The sequence below is a fragment of the Notamacropus eugenii genome, chromosome 2 (genome assembly GCF_028372415.1).
Source record: "Notamacropus eugenii isolate mMacEug1 chromosome 2, mMacEug1.pri_v2, whole genome shotgun sequence".
NCBI lineage: Eukaryota > Metazoa > Chordata > Mammalia > Diprotodontia > Macropodidae > Notamacropus > Notamacropus eugenii.
In genome coordinates this window covers 527,677,689-527,701,460 of record NC_092873.1, presented here as the reverse complement: position 1 = coordinate 527,701,460, position 23,772 = coordinate 527,677,689, and the positions used below count along the sequence as shown (strand labels likewise).

The window sequence follows — 23,772 nt, the reverse complement described above, 5'->3', positions numbered from 1 at the left end:
ATAACAGAAGATCTAGCAGCTTCTACACTAAGGGATTGAAGGGCATGGAATATGATATTCCAGAGGTCAAAAGAACTAGGACTAAAACCAAGAATCACCTACCCAGCAAAACTGAGTATAATATTTCAGGGGAAAAAAATGATCATTCAGTGCAATAGAGGATTTCCAAGCATTCTTGATGAAAAGATCAGAACTGAAAAGAAAATTTGACTTTCAAACACAAGAATCAAGAGAAGCATGAAAAGGTAAATGGGAAAGAGAAATCACAAGAGACTTACTAAAGTTGAACTGTTTACATTTCTACATTAAAAGATAATATTTGTAAATCTTGAAATCTTTTCTCAGTATCTGGGTAGTTGGAGGGATTATACACACACACACAGACAGAGACAGAGACAGAGCACAGGAAGGAATCATTGCTAAAAAAAATAAAATTAAGGGGTGGGAGAGGAATAGATTGGGAAGAAAAAGGGAGAAATGGAATGGGGCAAATTATCTCTCATAGAAGAGGCAAGAAAAAGCTTTTCCAATAGAGGGAAAAGGGGGGAGGTGAGAGGGAAAAAAGTGAAGCTTACTCATCACATTTGGCTCAAGGAAGAACAACATGCACACTCAATTTGGTATGAAAACCAATATTACACTACAGAAAAGTAGGGGAAATGGGGATAAGCAGGGTGGGGGGATGATGGAAGGTAGGGCTGCCAGGCCTAGAGGCCTGAGGGCTACCCGAGTCTTACCTTACCTATCGCAGGTCTTCGGCTGGCCAAACCGGATAAACGTATGAGAGAAGAGACTTTCCAGAGTTGAACAAGGGTTAGGCTTTATTCAGGGTCTTGGTTACATGTGCAGGGGGAATTCTTCCTTAGGAGAGAGGGGAAATCTCCCAAGGAGGCAAAGATCTTACAGTAAGAGAATGAAAGCAGAAGTGGAAGTGGGGAGAGAGGGGAGAGGGAAGAAAGAAGAGAGAAGGAAGAGGGGCCTTCTATCCTGTAAGGGCCCCTCAGCGCTAAGAGCGCCTTCAGGCTTTCCTGACCCTACTTAAGCTCTCCTGCCGCATAGTTTGCACCTGAATACCGTGCCTGTTAGATAACAATAGGTATGCTCAGACCCGGGCCAATCTCAAGGGCGGGGATGCTCTCTCCCATCACTTTTCTCACGAGAAGAGGCGGAAATTCACGAGATAGCTCATAGCTCGGTCTCACACCTCAATTCCCTGCTGTTCCCTGGGGGGCCTCATGAGAACTCTAAGGTTTAGAAGTCCTCACTTTTACCTGCCCGAGACTGTCCACATGGAACTGAGCTTACACCCCCAACATAGGGCAAATAGGAGGAGGGAGTAATTAGAAGTAAACACTCTTGGGGAGGGACAAGGTCAAAAGAGAGAATAGAAGAAATGGGGGGCAGGATCAGATGGAGGGAAATATAATTAGTCTTACATAACATGGCTATTATGGGAGTCATTTGCAAAACTACACATATATAGCCTATGTTGAATTGCTTGCCTTCTCAGTGGGGATGAGTGGGGAGGGAAGAAGGAGAGAAGTTGGAACTCAAAGCTTTAGGAACAAATGTTGAGAATTGTTTTTGCATGTAACTGGGAAATATGAAATACAGGTAACTGAGTATAGAAATTTATCTTGCCCTACAGGACAAGGGAGAAGATAGGGATAAGGCAAGGGAGGGGTGTTAAAAGGGTGGGCACATTGGTGGAAGGGGCAATCAGAATGCAAGGAGTTTTGAGGTGGGGGAGATGGGGAGAAAATTTGGAGCTGAAAATTTTGTGGAAATGAATGTTGAAAACTTAAAATAAATAAGCCTCCCTTTTGAAAACCCAGATGTTGGTGCTTCTCTCTCTGGTAACTATGTATGTATGTAATTGTCAGGCAGTTGGATCTGCTGTTGATCTGTGATGTATGTATTGCTTATGGTCAGATAGTTGGAAGCCCTGTCTGCTGGTCTTTATTTCTCTGCTTGGATTTTCTCTGTTGGTGTATGTGATTAAAGAAGATTTTTGATCCCTCAAAGTCACTTTCCTTTTATAACAGCAGATCTAAGAACCTGTGCAACAGACCCTCCTATGATGCTGGGGTGCTTGAAGCTACAGCATTAAATACCAGGCTAAAGATTGTGATTTTTATCTTAAAGGAGAAGGGGAACCACTGAAGATTTTTGAGTGGGGAGAGAGAGGAGCACAGTCAAACCTGTCCTTTAGGAAGATTAATTTTGATGTTCTTTGAGAGTGCTAAGTATCTCAATAGATAGCACCCTGGACCTAGAGGCAGGAAGACCTGAGTTCAGATCTAGGTCTGGGAAAGTGACTTACACTACTCCAGTCTCAGTTTCCTCATCTGTAAAATGAAGATAATGATGGCACCTCCATTTTGGGATTTTGGGGAGGATAAAATAAGACACTTAAAGAACTTCATAAATGTTAGGTGTTATTATTGTGCAGAGAATGAATGGAAGAGAGAAGATTCTGGAAGCATAGGACCCATTAGAAGGCTATCTATATAGTTCTGGGCAGAGATGACAAACACTAGAATCAGGACAGAGGAGAGACGGTCTTGATTGGAAAGACCCGGCAGCCAGTTTGTTATGAGGATGAGGGTGGGTGAGCAGGGCAAAATCTTATCATCCTCTAGTGAGGAATTTTTCTTGCCTTTGGTAAAGTATTGGGGGAAAAGGAAGGGATGGGGAGTCATGGGACAAAATTCACAAGCTAACAATGTTTTTGTCATTTTTTCTGAATTGTTTTTCTTTCAGTTAAAAAATTATTAAACAAAAATGACTGAAAGACTTTTAGAGAAGCTAACGGCCATGGACAAACGTTCAGAGAAGGTGATGGATATGCGGACACTGGTTAGTACAAGGTCAAGGGTAAAATAAATTTAATGTGAATAAAAATGAACACTCTGATCTGAGGAACTTGCCCCTCACTCTTTTTTTTTTTTTTTTATTAATGGGGCTTTTGAATGACTGGGACTGAAAAATTTTAATTTGTAAAATTGGATTACTTTGATTCATAGGCAGCCAGACACAAGTACTATGGTAAAAGTTGAAGTCAGAAGATCTGGGTTCAAATCCTGCCTGTGACGCATAATACTTTGGCCAAGTCATTTTTGTCTCCCTGGACCTCAATTTCCTCATCTACAAAGCAAGGGGGTTGAGGGTCACTTATTTATCTAGATTTATAATTGGGTTAAAAGTACTTACCAATATAACTACACATATCTGAGACCACAATAGACCTCAAATGAAATTGAGTAGTATTTTATGGAAGTATTAATCCCTCCACATGCAATGTAGAAAGCAGTTCTAATTTGTTAGCCTGTGGAACCCCCAGTGTGAGGAATCCCTCTACCAGCGCAGATTTTGACTCATCTGTGATTTCATAGATAAATCCAAGGGAGTTGTTGAGGCTCTGAGAGGTGAGAAGTGACTCCAAAGTCAGTACTCTGTTCACTGTGCCACCAAGCTGCCTCACAGGATTGCACATTTGGATCTCAGAGATAATTTGGTTCAACCCTTTCATCTGAGAAAACTGAAGCCCAGACAAGGAAAACACCTTAGCCAAAGTCATAGGTAAAGGAGCATCATGGTGGGATTTGAACCCAAGGTCTTTGTCTTCTAATGCAGTGCTCTTCCCTCTATCCTCTCTCTTCCAGACCAGCTGGATTGTGAGTCTTCCAGTGGAATCGACACCCCCTAAGGACAGTGCTTATTTTATCTTTTTCTGTTTTACCCAATGCCTGCCCCAGTGTCTGGCATACAGTAGGTACTTAATACATGCAGCTTAGGTTGAACGGAATTGAAGCCTCATTTGTGCTTTCTGGTAACAAGATGACCACGTTCACAACTCCACTAAGGCCAGTTTTTGTTGCTCCATCACAGAAATGTCGGATGCAAAATATCAACATCAAGAAGAATTTGCATATTCCCCTGACCTTTGACTTCCACACAGGCTTTGAAAAGCCCTGTCCCAAAAGCATTGCTGCCAAACTCAAAGAGTCCTCCCAAAAGGAACAGTTTTCGGCAAATGGTCAAAAGATGGACACCAAGCTAACAAGGTAGGTGGGAATCAGATGGTCCAGCCCTGAGCCATGGTTTGGATCACTGACATACCTCTAGGGACTTACTGAGGGAGCTTAGACTTAAAGCTGGGAGGGACGTTACACACCCTCAAATCCAACCCCTACAGATGAGGCCGTTGAGTCCCAGAGAAGTCAGATGACTTGCCCATGGTCATATAACTAGTATAGATCAGAGGTGGCACTTGGATCTTGGGTCTAATTGACCTTGAAGCAGGCGCTCTATCTACCCTGCCACCATGCCCCTTCTATTCCCATTTCGTAGATGGGACTCTAAGATAATCAAGGCTCTGAGAAGTGCCCATAGTTACACAGCTAGGATGTGTCAAAGGTGGGATCTGAAACTGAGTCTTCCTGAATCCAAGCCCTTTCCTCCACTGAAAACATTGTTCCATACTTTCAAATGCGTGCGATTATATATACAGGTGATACCAGTTTGGGTACCATTAAACAAGCATCATATTTTTAACATTTTAATGTACCACCTATCTTGCGTAAAGGACTTTCCCCCAACCAAAAAATGAGAAAGGAAAGAAAAAGAACATTGCCAAACTATTTTGTGACCTTGATTTCCTCACTTATAAAACAAGAGGGATGAATGAAATAATCTCGGAGGCTCCTTCTACCGTTTAACCCAGGATCCTAATGACTTGTCGTTCTACAGGAGAGAAGAGAATTTCCACAGCAAAAGTTCCTTACATAGATGAACTCACAGGTCCAGACCAAAGTAAAAGATTTATAGAAATATCAGTGTTAATTAAAATCAGCTTTAATAAAATAGAGAAATTTCATCTAAAATGTGTTTACAAAAATATATATACACACACACACACATATACATATATGTGTATGTATGGTAATTTAAGATTTACAAGGGCAGCTAGGTGGTGCCATAGTGCAGCCTGCTGACCCTGGAATCAGGAAGGTTCCTCTTCCTGAGTTCAAGTCCAACCTCAGACACTTATTAGGCATGTAAGCCTGGGCGAGTTATTTAACCTTTTTTGCCTCAGTTTCCTCATCTATAAAATGAATTGGGTAAGGAATTAAAAAACCACTCCAGTATCTTTGCCAAAAAAACCAAACCACACAAACCCAATAAACTCAACGGAGTTGCAAAGTTTCAGATACACCTGATCAACAAGAAAAAGGTTATCTCTGGTTATCATCTCCATTTTACAGATTGAGAAAACTAAGGCTGAGATTAGTCAAGTGACTTTCCCAGGGCTACAGAGCTAGCAAATATTTGAGGCAGAATTGAAATTCAGGTCTTTCTGACTCCAGGTCCAGCACTCTTTTAAAAAGCTTCTTCTTTTAAGAAAAAAAAGGCAAGAATTCCATTAATAATAGGATTGTGGAGAAGGGATCCCCTTCCTCCGTGGTAGCTTATGGTCTCTTAGATTAGACACCAGTCTATAGCAGCCTAAAAATGAAGGGGCAGATGCACCTTAGCAATATTTAAAGATGGGGGAATAGGGTTTTGTCTCCATCATCATTCTCATCCTCATCCTCACTTGGCTTTTTCCAAAGGGTCATTTACTTTGAGGATATACAGCAGCAAAGGTACAAACATTTTCCTCCCAACACCTGGGGCCACAGCCTTCCCTTTCCACCACCTTGGTCTCCAGGGAGAATAGGCTGCCTCTTAGCTTGGTTCCTACAAGTCCAGGTGACATGGTCACTAGAGGGGTCGTTATAAACTTGGCATAAACCTTGGACTCTGTGATGCCAGAGTGTTGGGGAGCATTGGGTCACCAAAAGTTTGGACTCCTGTCCTTTTGAAACCTACAAGTTTGAAGTCTACATTCCTTTCACCTAAAAGTGAACTGGGTCCATCTCCCAGGTGCCCTCCTGCCTCTCCCTCTTTCCCACCAGCATCAGCCCTCCGTGGAAGGGGTCAGACCAGGAGAAAGCAGCCAAGAGACTCCACCTTTATTTTCTTGATTCTCCTTTGTTGTCAGGCAGTTTTCAACAGACCTTTGAGAGCTCAAAGAAACCTTTGTGAAAGGGAGTTATTCCCCGTTTGACAGGTCATGTTCATTTCCAAGCAGGCAGGTGTGGCCACAGAGCTGAGGCCAGAGTCCAGAGGGTCTGGCCCCACAGGAGGTGGAGAATGTGAGGATAAAGGCCAAGGTCAGTGACTAGAGATTTAAGCCGAGTTAGGCAGAGAAAAGCAGAGTCCAGATGTGTAGATGTGGGTTAAGGATCAAGCTACACACAAAGAAGTAGGGAGAGATCAGTTTGTGCCAAGTATCTAGAAATAGCCATGCATGATTCCAGCCTCCTGCCACCTGCCACAGCCAACCTCCTCTCCCCCTTCCCACCCTGGTCTGTGGGCCATGATGCCCATTCTCCAGATGAGCCCTGCGTGTTCTGGGATAGAGACCCATCTGCCCATTCTAGCCATGATCCCACCTAAAAGTCTACCAAAGTCTAGAGAATCTACAAGGTTTTGTATTCATGCCAACTGCCCTTGCAGACCTGCCCCCAGCGGGCCTCATTCAGAGCCAATGTACACAGGTAGTCCTTGATCATCCTTCCTCCCACTAGAGACCAATAAGAAAGAAATCACTAGATTCCAGATCAGGAGCCCCAGTGACAAACTCCTTCCACCTCAAGGATGACTCAAGCAGCTGAGACAGTCCTGGAACTATGGCACCAAGACATAGAGAACTCGGAAGCTGAGGATGCCGCTAGGCTCATCATGGCCTAGAAAATATTAATTCACAGGCTCAGCTGCAAAGGGAATTGGAGATCATTCAGTCCAGCCTCTGCCTGTATAGGAATCCCCTTAGTCACCTCCCCAATGAGGGATCATTCAATCTGAATGAACATCTGCAGCCAGGCCTTCTGCACCTGCCACTTTGCCACCCCCAGGAATGGACCTCTGCAGCTGGTGGTGCATGCATGGAGCCAGAGGCCTGCTGTCAGGATGGCCTGAGTTATGAGACACTTCCTGGCTTTGTGATCCTGGGCAACTCATTTTACCTCTGTCTGCCTCAGTTTCCTCAGCTGTAAAATGGGGGTCATAATAGCATCTACCTCACAGAGCTGTTGCTTAGCACAGTGCCTGGAATATAGTTGATTGGTTATTGTCCTTTGTGCTCAAAGAGGACCAAAATGACATTAGGAGCTGTAAGGAAGAGGGTCATGGAGTCAGAGTGGGAGAGGCCAGTCTCTCCCTGGCCAGACTATAGCAGGATTATTACACCCTCCTTTTGGATGAATGGGCAATGCTGTTCAGGCTAGGGAGATAAGCTGGAGATGGTGAACAGGGGAATGAGAAAATGCGATATGGGAAAATCTGTCAGAGCAAGGGGGTGTACAACTTGAAGAATAGGAGGTCCTGCTAGGGACCATCACCTGCACAAGGGATATGATGCATTCTATCCAGACCTGAAGCTAGGGTTCTTTAGCCTCCGGGCCCCCTTGGGCGGTCACCTTGTGAAGCCTGTGAACCCTTCTCAGAGTCATGTTCTTAAAAGCATAAAATAAAATAGGTAAGATCACAAAGGGAATCAATTATGTTGAAATACAGTTATCAATTTTTTTAAGCTCCCAGACCCCCAAGTTAAGAACCTTGGTCCAAGAGGGTGAAATGGGAAGCAATGGGTAGAAAGAGGCTGTAATGGGAGCATAGGAAAAATCGAAGAGAAAGAAAGACTTGCTGGGAGAGGATGGTTCAGTGATACTTCATATTAGAGAGAATAGAGGGCTACTCAAGTCTTATTTCTGGGTTCTCTAGAAAGGAGAGTGACATGGAGAAAAACCACTAATAAGCATCAGTACTCAAGATCAGTAAGGAGAGAGAGAGTAAGCTGCCCTGGATGAATCCAAGTCAAGTTCCAATGGCTGAGCCCAATGTGGGCGATCATCTCAGAGATCAGGAAAGACAGAAGACATACCAAGTGTTGGAAGGGCAATTATTTCCTCTGTTTACAAAACAGAGAAGACAAGTCTGCAAACTAGAGGCCTGGAAACTGGACTTTGATTCCACGGAAATTCTAGAACACGTCATTAAGGAGATGGTCGGTGAATGTCTAAAAAAGAGAAGAGGAAAATCCCCAGAGCCAGCCCAGTTTCATCCAGAACAGGAGGACCCTGGTACCATTTTTTGGATGGGGATACTAAGCTAGATGATTTGGATTTTTTTAGCAAGCTAAAGACAGCTGAATGGTCCAGTGAATAAAGTGCTGGACTTGGAATTGGGAAGATCTGAATTCAAATCCTGCCTCAAGCAAGTCATTTCACTTTTCTGGACCTCAGTTCCGCCCTGTGTAACATAGGGACAATAACTGCACCTACCTCATAGGATTATTGTGAACATTTAATGAGATAATGTACATACAAATATACCCAAAATACACAAAATATACTTTGTAAACCTTAAATCATTTTATAAATGTTAGTGATTATTATAAAAGTATATGTCATTCTTGTGAAAAAGATGGATGTTGACTAGACAATAACACAATTAGAAGAACTTAGAACTGACTGAATGGCAAAACTCAAAGATCAGGCAATAGTAACTCAATGTCAGCATGCTAGGGAAAGCCCCGGAGATCTGAGCTTGGTCCTGTACTAAGAAACATTTTTTGATACTTGATTTAGTTAAAAACAAATAAGGCATGTCCATAAGATTTGCTGTTGACACAGAGCTATGATGGATAGCTTCATATACCTTATCATAGTAGGGATCCAAAAAGAGTGCTTAGCTTTTTTCTGCTTGGTCACAGAAGGCAGAACCATCATCCAGTGGGGGAAGATGCAGGTTTAGCCTTGAAAGCCTCATACACTGAAACACACTAAATGCTTCCTAATGGAGCTGTCCAAAAGTGAAATTGGCTACCTCAGGAGACTGTGGGCTCCCTATCATGGGAGATAATTATGACAAGATTGAATGACCATTTGCCAGAATTGGAGCTTAGATTCTGGATAAGGTAAGGGATGGACTAGATAGAGACTGAGGTCCCTTCCAATGTTAAATTTCTGGGATCCTTTGAGGTGATTGACTGAGCATGTATTTTTTTCTCCCTCAAAATTCCTACCCTGTCCATTAATAAATGTATCTTTAATAAATTATCTCTAATTTATTAATTGTTTATTTTTCTTAATTTACAGTGGTTTGAATGCATGGAAGCCCAAACTTCTAACTTCTGGACTTTTGCCCAGAAAGTGTCTTTTTGGAAAGGCAAATATAAGACCTTATTCTGTTCCAGGCAACCTGAAATATCAGCCTTTAGGTAATTCCTTATGAAATATAAAGTTTATTTGGATTCTGGAAGTCATATAGTGATAAGCCTCATATATTTCTGACAAGTTGTTGAGAGGTTTAGGAGTCTCTCCCCACTGAAGAACAGTAGATGAAGTAGGCTAACAAGACATCCCAATGTGATTCTCTCTAATGAGCTTAACGTTTTTATCAAGGATATAGATTATTATTAACAATAATAATATTAATTGATACTTAAATAGACTATTAAGGTTTTAAAAACACTTTTTATATCATATCATTTGATCCTTACAATAGCTCCATAAGATAAGTACTACAAATGTAATATTCCCATTTTATATTTGAGGAAACTGAGGCAGGCAGAGGTTAAGTGCAAGAGCTAGAAAATGTCTGAGGAGAGATTTAAACATTCAGTCATCCTAACTCACAAGTTCAGCTCTATTCACTGCACCAATTCCTCCATATGGTAGAGATCACAATCTGATCACGATTGCAGCTAACACAAAGCATGGAGAAATAATTGTCACACTTTGGACGACAGCCAGGATTCTACCAGATCCTGAGCTGTGGATTAAGATGAAATTTAACAAGGTAACATGGAAAGTCTTCCACTTGGACTACTCAACCCAATTTCACAAGAGCAAGATGAGCCCACAAGTACAATGGGAAGGAAGATTTTTGCCTTTAGTTCTATTTCCAGGGCTTAGTAGAGCGCATGGCTTGTTGACTGATTGACAGATATGCGTGAAGAGCAGTTCACCAGAAGATCTGGGCATTCTGATGAATTGAAAGTTCATTATGAACTAGAGACCTAGGCTGGATTCATAGGACCAGTGTCCAGAATGAAGGGCTTGATGGTCTCTTCTACTCTTTCCTAGAGAACTGACCAAGAATAATGGTTCTGGGAGCCCTGGAGAATGTCTAGAAGAAGGCAACAGGATAGTGATGGGCCTCAGGATTGGACCACATAAGAGTCCATTGGAGGAGCTGGGAATGGTTAGCCTGGAGAAGAGAAGGTTTAAGCGGATTTAAGAGCCACCTTTGAGTATTGGGAGTGTTTGAGCAGCATTAAAGTATTAGACCTTTGAGCACATTACATCTGGAAAAAGGCATAGATGTATGGTCAGTAAGCTAAGAATGGTTTGTACATATTTAAATGAAATGTTATTGTATTTTAAAAGGTAAAATACATTCTTTGCTGGACCATCCCAACACAGGTGGCAGACTCGCTTTGTCCCTCAGGTCTGTAGTTTGCTGAGGTCTAAAGGCATTGCATTCTACTGCAGTCCTGGAACATGGTTGTTCAGTCATTTCAATTATGTCTGACCATTTGGGACCCTATTTGGGGTTTTCTTGGCAAAGATTCTTGAGTGGTTTGCAAAATTCCTTTTCCAATTCATTTTACAGATGAGGAAACTGAGGTAAACAAGGTTAAGTGACTTGTCCAGGGTTACACAGCTAGTAAATGTCCAAAGTTGGATTTGGACTCAGATTTTCCTGACTCCAAGCTCAGCCCTCCATCCCACTGCACCACCCAACTGCCTCTGGCACACTGTAGGAACATTTAATTGAATGCTTTTTGTCTTGAATTAAGATTTTTGTGTGTCGTACTCCTTTGGCAGACTTGGTCAAGCCTATTGACTCCTTCTTATAATCACATTTTTAAATGCATAAAATAAAAATTTATAAAGGAAACTAATAATATTGAAATTGTAAATTTATTGAATTATTAATTGGATTAATTAATTTGTTGAAAATAATAAACAGTTATCAAAATATCTATTTTTTTTAAGTTTATGGGCCCCAGGTTAGTACCTGTGATGTAAAGGATAGGGTATTGGATTTGGAGTCAAGGAAATCTGGGTTCAGATTCTTTGTTAGATGCCAATGACTGTATAAATGACTCCAACTCTCTGTACCTCATTTTCTTCTTCTGTAAAAAGAGATAGTTGGACTTGGTGACCTCCAATTTCCCTTCTGTCTCTAGACTGATCATCCTATGAACCTTCTAAGTTTCTGTGCTTCCATTAGTAGTGGGGAATGAAGAAAAATTCAACACAAAATCTTGAACTTGGATGTTCAGTTAAAAGTGTAAAGACAGTTTAAGAATGATGAAAAAATGAACCAACGTGCTAATACTTTTGGGATTATCACCTCAAAAGTGAAAATTAATGGGGAGATGTGGTGGAGCTGTGCTCCTTCTCAAGCAATTTCTGATCCAGTGCCAAATGACCGTGTCTTCCCTTCAGAAAACCATTAGATAAACCTCTAGATTCTTCACACTCAAGGGAGTCTTGACTTTTCCAAATAATTAACCAGAAGACATCTTTAAAAGACATGTTACCTTAGTACATTTCAAATATGGTCCCACTTTTACAAGCATTTCATTTCTATACCTTTCAGGAACACACTTGCTGTGTAAAGAGAGGGTCACCTGATTTTACTTCACTCTCAGTATCTTGATAACTGGTTGAATAGATACTCTCTAAGTTTCAAGTATTATCAACATTTTGAATACCACTTTTCATACTTTTCTGAATGCCATTTTTTCCTTTGATTCACTTTAAGTATAACATTGGTTACCTTGGTTGTGGTGGGAGATTTCTTTTTCTCAATACCTTCCATTTTACAGCGGAAAGTAATGGAAAATCATATTCATCTAACAGAAATGGGCTTTGACACCCCATCTTGCTGTGAAGTTCTGATGAGATGGAGCCAATTTGACACAACCCAGTACTCATGAGAAATATTAGTTTCCAGGTGGAGTATTTAGACATTCATTTTCCTTTTCTCCTTTAAAAAAATTATATATTATTGGTCACTTTTAAAAATTTCAAACAAAAACAAAATGAGAAAAGGAAAATAAAAACCTGCTACCATATAAAGCAGACCAAGAGATGATTCAATATAAAACAATAAATTTCCATTACAGGAAAATCTATATAATAAATATTAGCACATTGTTTCCGAAACGTATGGCTTTTCTTTTCTTCCTTGTTGGTTTTATTTTGTTCTCTGCTGTTCACCTTTTACTTTATATTTTTCCTCTCCTCCCCTCACCACCCTAAAGAAGGCTACAATTAAGTATGGATATATATATATATATATATATATACACACACACACACACACACACACACACACACACACACACACGTTTATATATGTGTGTATACACATACATATATACATATACACATATGTATACACACATATATGTGTATATACACACATATATACATACATACTCATCAACATGTATGTAAAACTGTACTGTTTCTTTCCTCTTGCTATCTGTTTCTGTGAAGGTGGATGGCATCTTCCTACATAAATCCAAGTCTTTTCGTATTTTCCTCAATCAATTAGTTCATCCTATCCACTATTCCAACTCAATCGCATCCTATCTGATAGATTGTCTATGAATGTGTTTCCCCTCCAATTTTCTGCCTTCCTTCTGTTCTTGGCTACCTAGGTTCTATTCATGCATGAAAATTTTAATTTAAAATAACTGAAATTATTCTTTTTACACTAAAACAGGACTCTCACCTTCTAATATAGTTGTAAGGTCTGATCTACTGAATCTACTTCCTTTACATCTTTTTTTCCCTGGTTTCTTTGAAGTTCCTGATCTTTTGTTCTTCCAGATGAACTTTATTATTATTTTTTCTAAATAAGTAAAATAGTGACATTGAATAAACAGATTAGTTAGATAAAATTGCCATTTAAAAATTATATTGGCTTTACCTACCATAAACAATAAATATTTCTTCAATTATTTAGATATGAGTTTATTTGTATAAAAAGTGTTTTATGTTTATGTTCATATAGTTCCTGGGATCATCTCTTTCAGGTGGTGATCAGTGAACTTTTTCTATTTCTACTTTATTTTCTTGTTCTAAGAATTTCAGGACAATTTTTCTTGATTATTTCTTATAATATTGTTCAAGATTTTTTAATCATAATTTTCAGGTAGACCAAGTGCTCTTTATTATTTCTCCTTGATTTGTTCTCCAGATCAATTGTTTTTCTGATAAAATGTTTCACTTTCTTTTCTTTTTTTTCTTCTTTTGATTTTGTTTTCTGTTTTCTTAGTGTCTTAGAATGTCATTAACTTCCCCTTGCCCAATTCTAGTTTTCAAGGGATCATTTTCTTCCTTAAGTTTTTTATTTTCCTGGATTGCTCTTATTTTTTCCCTAATTTTCCCTCAGTCTCTCTTGTTTGACTTTTAAAGTCCTTTTTCAATTTTTCTGAGAACTCATTTTGTGCTTCAGACCATTTGACATTTCTCATTGAAACAGGAGTGGCTTTTTTTACACTCCATTATCTTCTTCTGAATATGATCCCAGATTATCTCTATCCCCATAACAACTATTTCTCCTTTGCTTACTCATTTTATTTATTGTTTTATTTGTTCATTCATTTATCTCTCTATTTATTTATTTATTTTAGCAGCTATTAGTGTAATCAAGTTGTAGCCCCAAAGTATGGGGAAGGATGCCCCAAGCCTCAGATCCTTCTTACCTGGTATTTTTTGAGATCTCTTTCAGGGCCCAACCTTGGGCTCTCCTCTTCACTCCTAAGCCACATTTAGGGCTCCAAGCCACATTATCCTGCAAATGATCTTTTTCCCTGTCATCCCTCCAGTACCTGCAAATGACAGCTATCCTCTCTGCCCCAGAACTGAAACCAGGGACTCTGCTCTCCTTCCCACAGCCAACAGGGTTCCTTCCCCTCACAACTGCACTCACCAGCTAAGTGCTACCTCCTTCTTCCCCACAGTCATAACCTGGGATGTGTCTGGTCAGCACAGCTGCGCTTGGAGTCCCTTTTTCCTGGATAGTGGAAAGTCTTCAATCTTCTCCTACCCAGCCATCAGATCCCTGAACTATCTTTGAGGTGGAAGTTTCTAAAGCTGAGGCTGCCTCTCCACCTGGCTGCCCTCAGGACTTGTTATTTGTTGATTCATCAGTCAGCCTGGAGGTGTTTGTACTTCACCCATGGAGCCTCTTTCCTGGAGTTTTCTCAAATTGTCTTAGGAAAGGCCTATACAACTTGCAGCCTGTAGGCCACTTAAGACCTTGGGGCTGCTTGCACCACACCAAAGGATTTTCTCTACTTATAAAGGATGTTTTCTCTACATTTTTCATAGGTAGACCTCTCTTAGGAGGACAATTACTTTACCCCCTGTTTATTTTTGCTTCTCTGAGGTGATGTTCTGTCTTTTTCTGTGGAGGAAATTTGGAGAACCCAGAGTTTTCTGATGAGTATACTCCACCATCTTCCCAGAATCTGCTCCCTTTAAATTCATTAAAAAAAATGAGTTCCATTATGCCCAAAGGGCTATAAAATCATGCATACCCTTTGACTTAGCACTACCACTACTAGGTCTATATCCCAAAAGAGATTAAAAAAACAAAAAGCAAAAGGACCTATATGTATAAAACTATTTGTAGCAGCTCTTTCCTGGGGGCAAAGAATTGGAAATTGAGGGGATGCCCATCAACTGGGGAATGACTAAACAAATTATGGTGTGTCATTATGATGGTATACTGTTGTGCAGTAAGAAATGAGGAACAGGGAGGTGGCACCAAAATGGCAGAGTAGAAAGACAGACCTGCTTTAGCTCTCCTCCCCATAGCCCATAAAATACCTGCAAAAAATGACTCTAAACAAATTCTAGAGCAGCAGAAGCCACAAAACAACAGACTGAAAGAGATTTCCAGCCTAACACAGCCTGGAAGGTGGACAGGAAAGGTCTATTGCATCCAGCTCAGAGCAGAGTGTGGTGCAGCACAGCCTTGGCCATGGCACAGTACAGACAGCATGGGAGCAGGCTTCAGGGTGGGGAGTCATGGGCAGCAGGTGATGGTTTGCAGATTTCTCAACCCATAAATGCCAAAGACAGCTTCAAAGGTCAACAAGAAAGCTCTTTCACCTGGGTGAGAAAGGACTGTGGTCTGGCCCCAGCCCTGACTGCAGGGTGGTGGTAGCCACTGCAGCAGCAGCATCCACTTTTGGAGCCCTTGCCCTAAAGATGCTGGGGGAATTGATGAGCCAATCTGAGTCTCAGTCCTGAGTGGCTGTCCTGGGGTGAGAAGGAGCACCGGCATGGTGGAGCTGATGGAGGCTGTAAAGAGGGAATCCAACTCACAGATCCTGGGCAGAAAAGAGTTCTTGTGGCTGCTCCCAGACTAGAACACAGTCCAGGAAAGGAGAAAACTCCTCTCCCTTGATTGTGACACCTTGGAGGAACTGAGAACTTACAGGTCCCTAAAGTGTACCCTCCACTTGACAAAGGATTCAAAAGTCAAGTCACTGGCTGGGAAAATGCCAAAGAAAGGGGGATAACTAGGACTATACAAGGTTACTTTCTTGGTGAAAAGGTATTTTCTTCCATCCTTTCAAATAAAGTCAAGGCTTCTACATCCAAAACATACAAAAGAATGCAATGATCTCAGGCCTTGGAAGAGCTCAAAAAGGATTTTGAAAATGAAGTAAGAGAGGTGGAGGAAAACCTGGGAAGAGAAATGAGAGCGATGCAAGAAAATCATAAAAAGTGAGTCAACAGCTTGCTAAAGGAGATTCAAAAAAAACTGCTGAAGAAAATGACACTTTTAAAAATAGACTAACTCAAATGACAAAAGAGATCCAAAAAGCCAATGAGGAGAAGAATGCTTCAAAAAGCAGGATTAGCCAAATGGAAAAGGAGATTCAAAAGATCACTGAAGAAAATAGTTCTTTAAAAATTAGAATGGAGCAGATGGAAGTTGACTCTATAAGAAACCAAAAAATTATAAAACAAAATTGAAAGAATGAAAAAATAGAAGACAATGTGAAATATCTCATTGGAAAAACCACTGACTTGGAAAATAGATCCAGGAGAGATCATTTTAAAATTATTGGTCTACCTGAAAACCATGATCAAAAAGAGAGCGTAGACATCAACTTCCAAGAAATTATCAAGGAAAACTGCCCTGATATTCTAGACCCAGAGGGTCTAGTCAAATTCCAGAGTTTCCAGGTCAAGAAGAAAATATTATAAGCAGCCAGAAGAAACAATTCAAGTATTGTGGAAATACTATCAGGGTAATACAGGATTTAGCAGCTTCTACACTAAGAGACTGAAGGGTTTGGAATATGATATTCCAGAGGTCAAAGGAGCTAGGATTAAAACCAAAAATCACTTACCCAGCAAAACTTGAGTATAATACTTCAGGGGAAAAAATGGAATTTCAATGAAATAGAGGACTTCCAAGTACTCTTATTGAAAACACCAGAGCTGAATAGAAAACTTGACTTTGAAATACAAGAGTTGAGAGAAACATGAAAAGGTAAACAGGAAAGAGAAGCCATAAGGAGCTCATTAAAGTTGAACTATTTACATTTCTACATGGAAAGATGTTATTTGTAACTCACGAGACCTATTTTGGTATTAAGGTAGTTAGAGTGGAAAAAAATGTATATATATATATATATATATACATATATATATGTAGGTGTGTATGGGTATGTATGTATGTGTATATTATATATGTGTAGGTATGTATATGTATATGTGTGTATATATGTCTGTATATATACATAGACAGAGGGCACAGGGTGAGCTGAATAAGAAGGGAGAATACCTAAAAAAAATAAAATTTACTATTGAATGGAATGTACTAGGAGTAAGAGAAAGGGAGAGGTAGAATGTAGCAAATCATCTCACATACAAGAGGGAAGAAAGACCTACAATGGAGCAGAAAAGGGGGGAGATGAAAGGAAATAATTGAGCCTTACTCTCATGGGATTTGGCTTAAGGAAGAAATAACATACACTCAATTGGATATGAAAGTCTATTTTACCCTGCAAAAAGGCAAAGGGGAAGGGGATGGAAGAGGGAAGATAATAGAAGGGACAGCAAATTGGGGAAAGGGATAATCAGACGCAAACACTATTGTGTGAGGTCAGGCCAAGGGAGAGAATGGAATAAATGAAGCACAGGATAGGACAGAGGGAAATGTGGTTAGTCTTTTACAACATAACTATTATGAAAGTGCTTTGCATTGTTACACATGCATGACCTACATTGAATTGCTTGTTTTCTCAGTGAGGGTGGGTGGGGAGGGAGGGAGAAAATATGGAACTTGAAGCTTCAAGAATGAATGTTAAAAATTGTTTTAGCATGCAACCGGAAATCAAACTATACAGGCAATGGAGTATACAAATCTATTTTGCCCTGTGGGAAAATAGAGGGGAAGGGGGTGGAAGAAGGGTGGGTAATAGAAGGGAGGACAGACTGGAGGAAGGGATGGATGGGGTGCATGCTGTCCTGGGATGGGGGTGAGAAGAGATGGGGAGAAAATTTTGAATTCAAATTCTTGCGGAAGTGAATGTTAAGAAATGAAAAATAAATAAATTATATATTGGAATAAAAAATATTTTAAAAAGTAAATAAAATCATCTCCTATTTAAAGAGAAAGAAATGATGAACAAGATGCTCTCAGAAAAACCTGGAAAGACTTCCATGAGCTCTGATAAAAAGTGACATGCACTGTGTACAAAGTAGCAGTCATATTGTAAGGTGATCTACCGTGAACAACACAGTTATTTTCAGCAACTTAATGATCCAAGACAACTGAATAACTTATGATGAAAAATGCTATCCATACCCAGAGAAAGAACTGATGGTGTCTGAACACAGATTGCAACATACATTTTTTACTTTATTTTTCTTAAGGGTTTTTTTTGGCCTATGTTTTCTTTCACAACATTACTATTAAGGAAATGTTTGGCATGACTCCACATGTATAACCTATATCGAATTGCATGCCTTCTCCATGTGGGGAGGGAGGAAAGGAGAGAATTTTGAACTCAGAGTTTTAAGAACAAATGTTAAAAATTATTTTTGCCTGTAACGGGAAAAATAAAATACTAAATCAATTACCAGGAAAATTGAGTTCCAAATTTTCTCCCTCCCTCTAATTCCTCAACTACTCATGGAGAAGGCAAGCAATATGGTACCAATTTTATATGTGTACTCGTGCAGAACATACTTCCATATTAACTATGTGGCAAAAAAAAGTGAAAAAAATTATACTTCAATTTGCACGTAGAGTTCGTCAGTTCTTTCTTGGAGGTGGGTAGAATTTTTCATCATGAGTTCTTTGAAATTGTCTCGCATCACTATTGATCAGAATAGCTAAGTCTTTGACAGCTGATCATCCTACAATATTGCTGTTACTGTGTACAATGATCTCCTGGTTCTGCTCATTTATCTTTGCATCAGTTTATGTAAGTCTTTCCAGGTTTTTCTAAAATTGTCCTGCTTTTCATTTCTTATAGCACAATGGTATTCCATCACAATCACATACTACAACTTGTTCAGTCGTTCCTCAACTGATGGACACCCCATGAATTTCCAATTCTTTGCCACTATGAAAAACTGCTATAAATATTTTTATGCATAGGTCTTTTCTTTTTTCTTTGATTTCTTTGGGATACAGACCTAGCAGTGGCATTGCTGAGTCAAAGAGTATGCTCAATTTTATAGCCCTTTGGATATAGATCCAAATTGGTCTCCCAAGTGTTTGGACCAGTTTACAACTCAAGTAGAGTATTTTGGAAGATCTATCTCAATTAACTTGAGCCCCTAGTATGGATCATCTGACAAGCTAAAAAAAAAATCATCTCAAACTCAATTTACATCTTACTAACAAGCCAACAGCATGCATTTTAAAAATAATAATTTAAAATAAAATAGATAGCCAAGGAATAAAGAAACCATCTGACAAAATTCCTGGAGGATTAAAATCACATCCTGCTCTGACCCCCATTTTGTGTATGTATTTGTGTGTATGGTAGTGAAGGGGAGGGAACTGATGAATAACAGTCATCACCAGGACCCATATTGAGGACTCATGTTGAGTTTGGAGTAAAGGGCATATAGAATGTCTTCCTACCAAAAATCTCTTGGGACAGGACTGAGGTTGATGAAATGTGAATTGCCCAGTGTAGGAGGGGACTGAGACAACTTTGAGGTTTGTCCCTAAGGAAACCAAAATGAAAGGAAAAGGAGTCAGAAAATAAATTATAGGTAATAATAAGAAAGAAAATGATTGAAATTACTAAAGATACTACGAGGAAGAAAACTCAAATAAAAACTTTGAGAATAAGCAGATAAACCAACAAAAAATAGTTAATAACAGAAGGGAATATGGCCTCCAAATCAACTAAAAGAGTCTAGATGTCTATGAACAGAGAAAGCATGGAACCACAGCAGGATGTTACTGAATGTTTTAAAAGAGAAATAAAAATTGTGAAATTAGAATTTACGATGGGCACAGCAGAAATAATTGGTAGGTTAGAAAAATTTTGAATCCACAGGGGCAAGTGTCACCTAATAAACAAAAAAGAACAAGTGATTGGGAATGTAAACAAATACAGGAAGTGAAGGACAAGCTGAATAAAGAGAAGCAAAAATCAATGACATTAAAATAAAACTTCATACAAACTGAACATTGACTTGAAAGACAGGATGCATAAAGTTGATTTAAGGATTATAAGTCTCCCAGTAGAGCATGACATGAAAATTCAAGGAGTCAAGAGATGGACTTTATTGCAGAAAGAATAGATATCATATCCCATTCTTCTCCAGCCCTCAGGTCTTCTCTTCTCCATGGTAAATATACCCAGTTCCTTCATAGGATCTTCAGATGACATGAATGCAAGGCCCTTCCCTGCCTTAGTTGCCTTCCTGTGGATGGTCTCAATCTTATCCATGCCCTTCTTCAATTGCGGTGCCCAGAGCTGAGCACAATACTCCAGAGGAGGGCTGATGAAAGCAGAGGACAGTGAGATTGCTGCCTCCTTATTCCAGGAAGCTGAACCCTGCCTTGCAGCTCAAGGTTTTCTACTCTATCTCACAAGGCTGACTTACCTTGAGCTTGTAGTCCATTAAAATCTCAAGGCTCTGTCAGACAACCATCTTACCATACAAAACTCCTTCATCTTATACTTGGGATGTCAAATTTTTAACCTAAGTAGAAGACTTTATATTTGTCTCTACTAAATTTCATCCTATTAAGCTTAGTGCAATACTCTATCCTGTCAGAATCTTTTTTTAAATCCTATCTCTCTCATCCATGTGTCAGTTAGCCCTCCTTATTTTGAATTATGGACCACTTTGATAAGCATGCCATATTTATGTGTCTTTATCCAAGTCATTAATAAAAATGTTTAAAAGCACAGGGCCAAGCATGGATCTTGGCCATTCCAATGGAGAGTGCCTGCCAAGAGGACCATTATGGCTACTCTTTGAATTTAGTCATTCAACCAGTTTCAAATCTATCTAATTCTATTATTGTCTAGTTAACGGCATAGAACCAAGCACAGGTCCCTGGAGACCCTCTGGGGACCTACAGACACATTAGCATTGAACTGTTCATCCTGTTCAATGTTCAAAGACTCGTTTAGTCTTCTTGCACTAGTCAGGTTCCACACAGCCTACAAAAATCACCCTGCATTACAAGAACTCACCGATATTGGGAAATGGAGTCCTGGAAAATATCTGCACTCTCTGAACCTCCATTTCATCATGGGAAATGCAGCCCTCCCTTCACCACCTCAGCCATGCCATCCATAGGAATCATGGATATGAAATAGTTGGAATCCTTTAAAACAGAACACAAATATCAGCTATTGTTATTATTGTTTTATGAAGGATCAAGTCTGAAAAGCATACAAGCAATACAAGTTTGAGGAAATCCATTATCACAGCTTGAAAGGTTTAATTTAGCGCCAGTGGCTTTAGAAAATTACAATAGTTAGAGTTAAGATAGTGCTTTAAGATGTCTGAAGCAATGTAGATGAAGGGATTTATAACAAGTAAATAACATTTAGTCCTCATTTTTTCCATTGCAGAGGAATCACAACTTTCAGAAGCACCTGAACAGTTAAAGTCTGTTAAGCCTTTTCTTTATCCAAAAAGCAAGGACAAAGCTGAGGTAAGTTTTATTCCTAGACTTTGGATTTGACCCAATCAATGAAAATTCCATATAGCTCTAGGAAACTTACAGATGCCAAATGACAACCCAAGATTTGAAGAGGGCTCAGGATGGAGAAGGGAGAAAAGGGGAGAACTTAATTTTTAAAAATTAATTTTCTAATATATGTAAAAATTTTAACGTTCATTTTTTAAAAATTTTGAGTTCCAAATTCTCTCCTTCCATCCTTCTTGTCCCCATCCTTGAGAAGGTAGACAATTTGAAATAGATTATACGTATGCAGTCAGGAAAACATATTTCCATATTAGCCATGTTGCAAAAGAAAACACAGATGGGGAAAAAAATGCAAATCCTAGACAAAAATGAAAAACAAAGTTTAAAAAATCGTATGCGCCAATCTGCATTCAGACTCCACTAGTTCTTTCTCTGGAGGTGGACTGCATTTTTCCTCATAAATCCTTTGGAATTGTCTTAGATCATTGTATTGCTGAAAGTAGCTATCATTCGCAGTTGATCATCACACAATATTGCTGTTACTATGGACAATTTTCTCCTGATTCCGCTCACTTCAATTTATGTCAGTTCATGTAAATCTTTCCAGGTTTTTCTGAAATCATTCTTCTCATCGTCTCTTATAGCACAATTATATTTTATTACAATCATATGCCATAAGTCATTCAACCATTGCCCAGGTGATGGGCATCCTCTCAATGTCCAGTTCTTTGCCACCACAAAAAGATTTGCTATAAATATTTTATACCTAGTGGTTCATAAAAAGGGAGAACTTAAAAACTCACATGATCTCCTTTGTTTAGACAGGACACATGATGCCATGGCTCAGAATATCCCAACCAATTCCATTATCATTCAGAGGACCTGCTTTGGACACTACAGAATTCTGTGCTCCATATTATCAATCCAGTTATGGAGAAAAGGAGAGGAAATATGCAGATTTCCCAGGTACATAAGTCGTATCACCATTGGTCTGAAATGATTATAACTTTCTGAATCTAGAAAGTTATAAAGAGAGTTGAGGGGAAACAGTGTCACAGAAGGCTGACTGATAGGAGTGCGCATAGGTGCTCTAATTTAATGGAATCTAAAAGATGATCTTAATAGCTAGCATTTATGTACTGCTTCAAGAATTTTACATATGACACTTTATATATACTATCTCATGTGATCCTCACAACAACCCTGGGAGGTAGATTTTGACACTGTTTTGTAAATGAGGAAACTGAGACTGAGAGAGGTTAAATAAATTAAAAATATTTTTTCATTTTTTTTAAAGTTTTGTGTTCTCTCCATCCAGCCACTCCCCCCACCTATTGGGAAGGCAAGTAATATGATATTCATTGTAGATGTGAAGTTGCAAAACAAATTTTCATATTAGCCATGCGGCAAAAAAAATTTAAAGAAAGAAAAATAAAATGAAAAAATATTTCAATTTGGACCCAGAGTTCATCAGTTTTCTCTCTAGAAGACAGTATTTTTTCATCATGAGTTCTTTGAAATTGTCTTACATCCTTGTATTGAGCAGAGTGGCTAATCTTCCACAGTTGATAATCCTTACAATATTGGGGTTTGTTTTGTTTTGTTTTTTTACCAAATATATTGTTTTCCTGGTTCTGCTCATGTCACCTTGCATTGGTTCATATTCTCAGGTTTTCCTGAAAGCATCAGCTTCTCAGTTCTTATAGTACAGAATACTGTACTATCTAATTACAATCATATAACACAAGTCGTTTAGCCATTCCCCAACTGATGAACATCCCCTCAATTTCCAATTCTTTACCACTATAAAAAAAAAAAGAGCTGTTATTGATATTTTTTATAAATCGGTCCTTTTCAGAATTCATGAAAAAAATGTGAAGGAAGGTGGCCTAACCAGATCTCAAACTATGCCTTGAAGTGGTAATCATCAAAACTATTCTGTATTGGTTAGGAAATAGAGTGATGGGTGAGTGGAATAGAATAGGTACACAGTACACAGTAGTTAATGACCGTAGTAATCTATTGTTCGATAAACCCCAAAACCCCAGCATTTGGAACAAGAACTCACTATCTGACAAAAACTGCTGGGGAAACTAGAAAACATTGTGGAAGAAACTGAATATAGACCAATATATTACACCATATGCCAAGATAAGGCCAAAATGGGTACATGATTTAGACATAAAGGGTGATACCATAAGCAAATTGGGAGAGCAAGTAATGATTTACCTGTCAGATCTATGGATAAGGGAAGAATCTAGGACCAAAAAAGAGATAGAGAGCATTACAGGATGCAAAGTGGATAATTTGATTATATTAAATTTTTAAAGCTTTACAGGAACAAAACCATGCAACAAAAAAGTGGGAAACAATTTTTACAGCAAGTACCTCTGATAAAAGGGTCATTTCTCAAATATATAGAGAACTGAGTCAAATTTATAAAAATACAAGTCATTTACCAATTGATAAGTGGTC

General features: G+C 39.2%; 1 protein-coding gene across 2 annotated transcripts in view; it reads left to right on the top strand.

Annotated features, from left to right (window-relative positions):
• C2H1orf141 (chromosome 2 C1orf141 homolog) overlaps nucleotides 1-23,772 on the top strand; it is a 64,018-nt gene that overhangs the window by 25,157 nt on the left and 15,089 nt on the right. For both annotated transcript variants that reach the window (XM_072649768.1, XM_072649769.1), the window contains exons 2-6: nucleotides 2,764-2,859; nucleotides 3,892-4,067; nucleotides 9,207-9,328; nucleotides 21,221-21,303; nucleotides 22,119-22,263. In XM_072649768.1, the coding sequence (XP_072505869.1) occupies nucleotides 2,785-2,859; nucleotides 3,892-4,067; nucleotides 9,207-9,328; nucleotides 21,221-21,303; nucleotides 22,119-22,263 (601 nt within the window). In that variant the 5' untranslated portion in view covers nucleotides 2,764-2,784. The remainder of the gene's footprint in view (nucleotides 1-2,763; nucleotides 2,860-3,891; nucleotides 4,068-9,206; nucleotides 9,329-21,220; nucleotides 21,304-22,118; nucleotides 22,264-23,772) is intronic.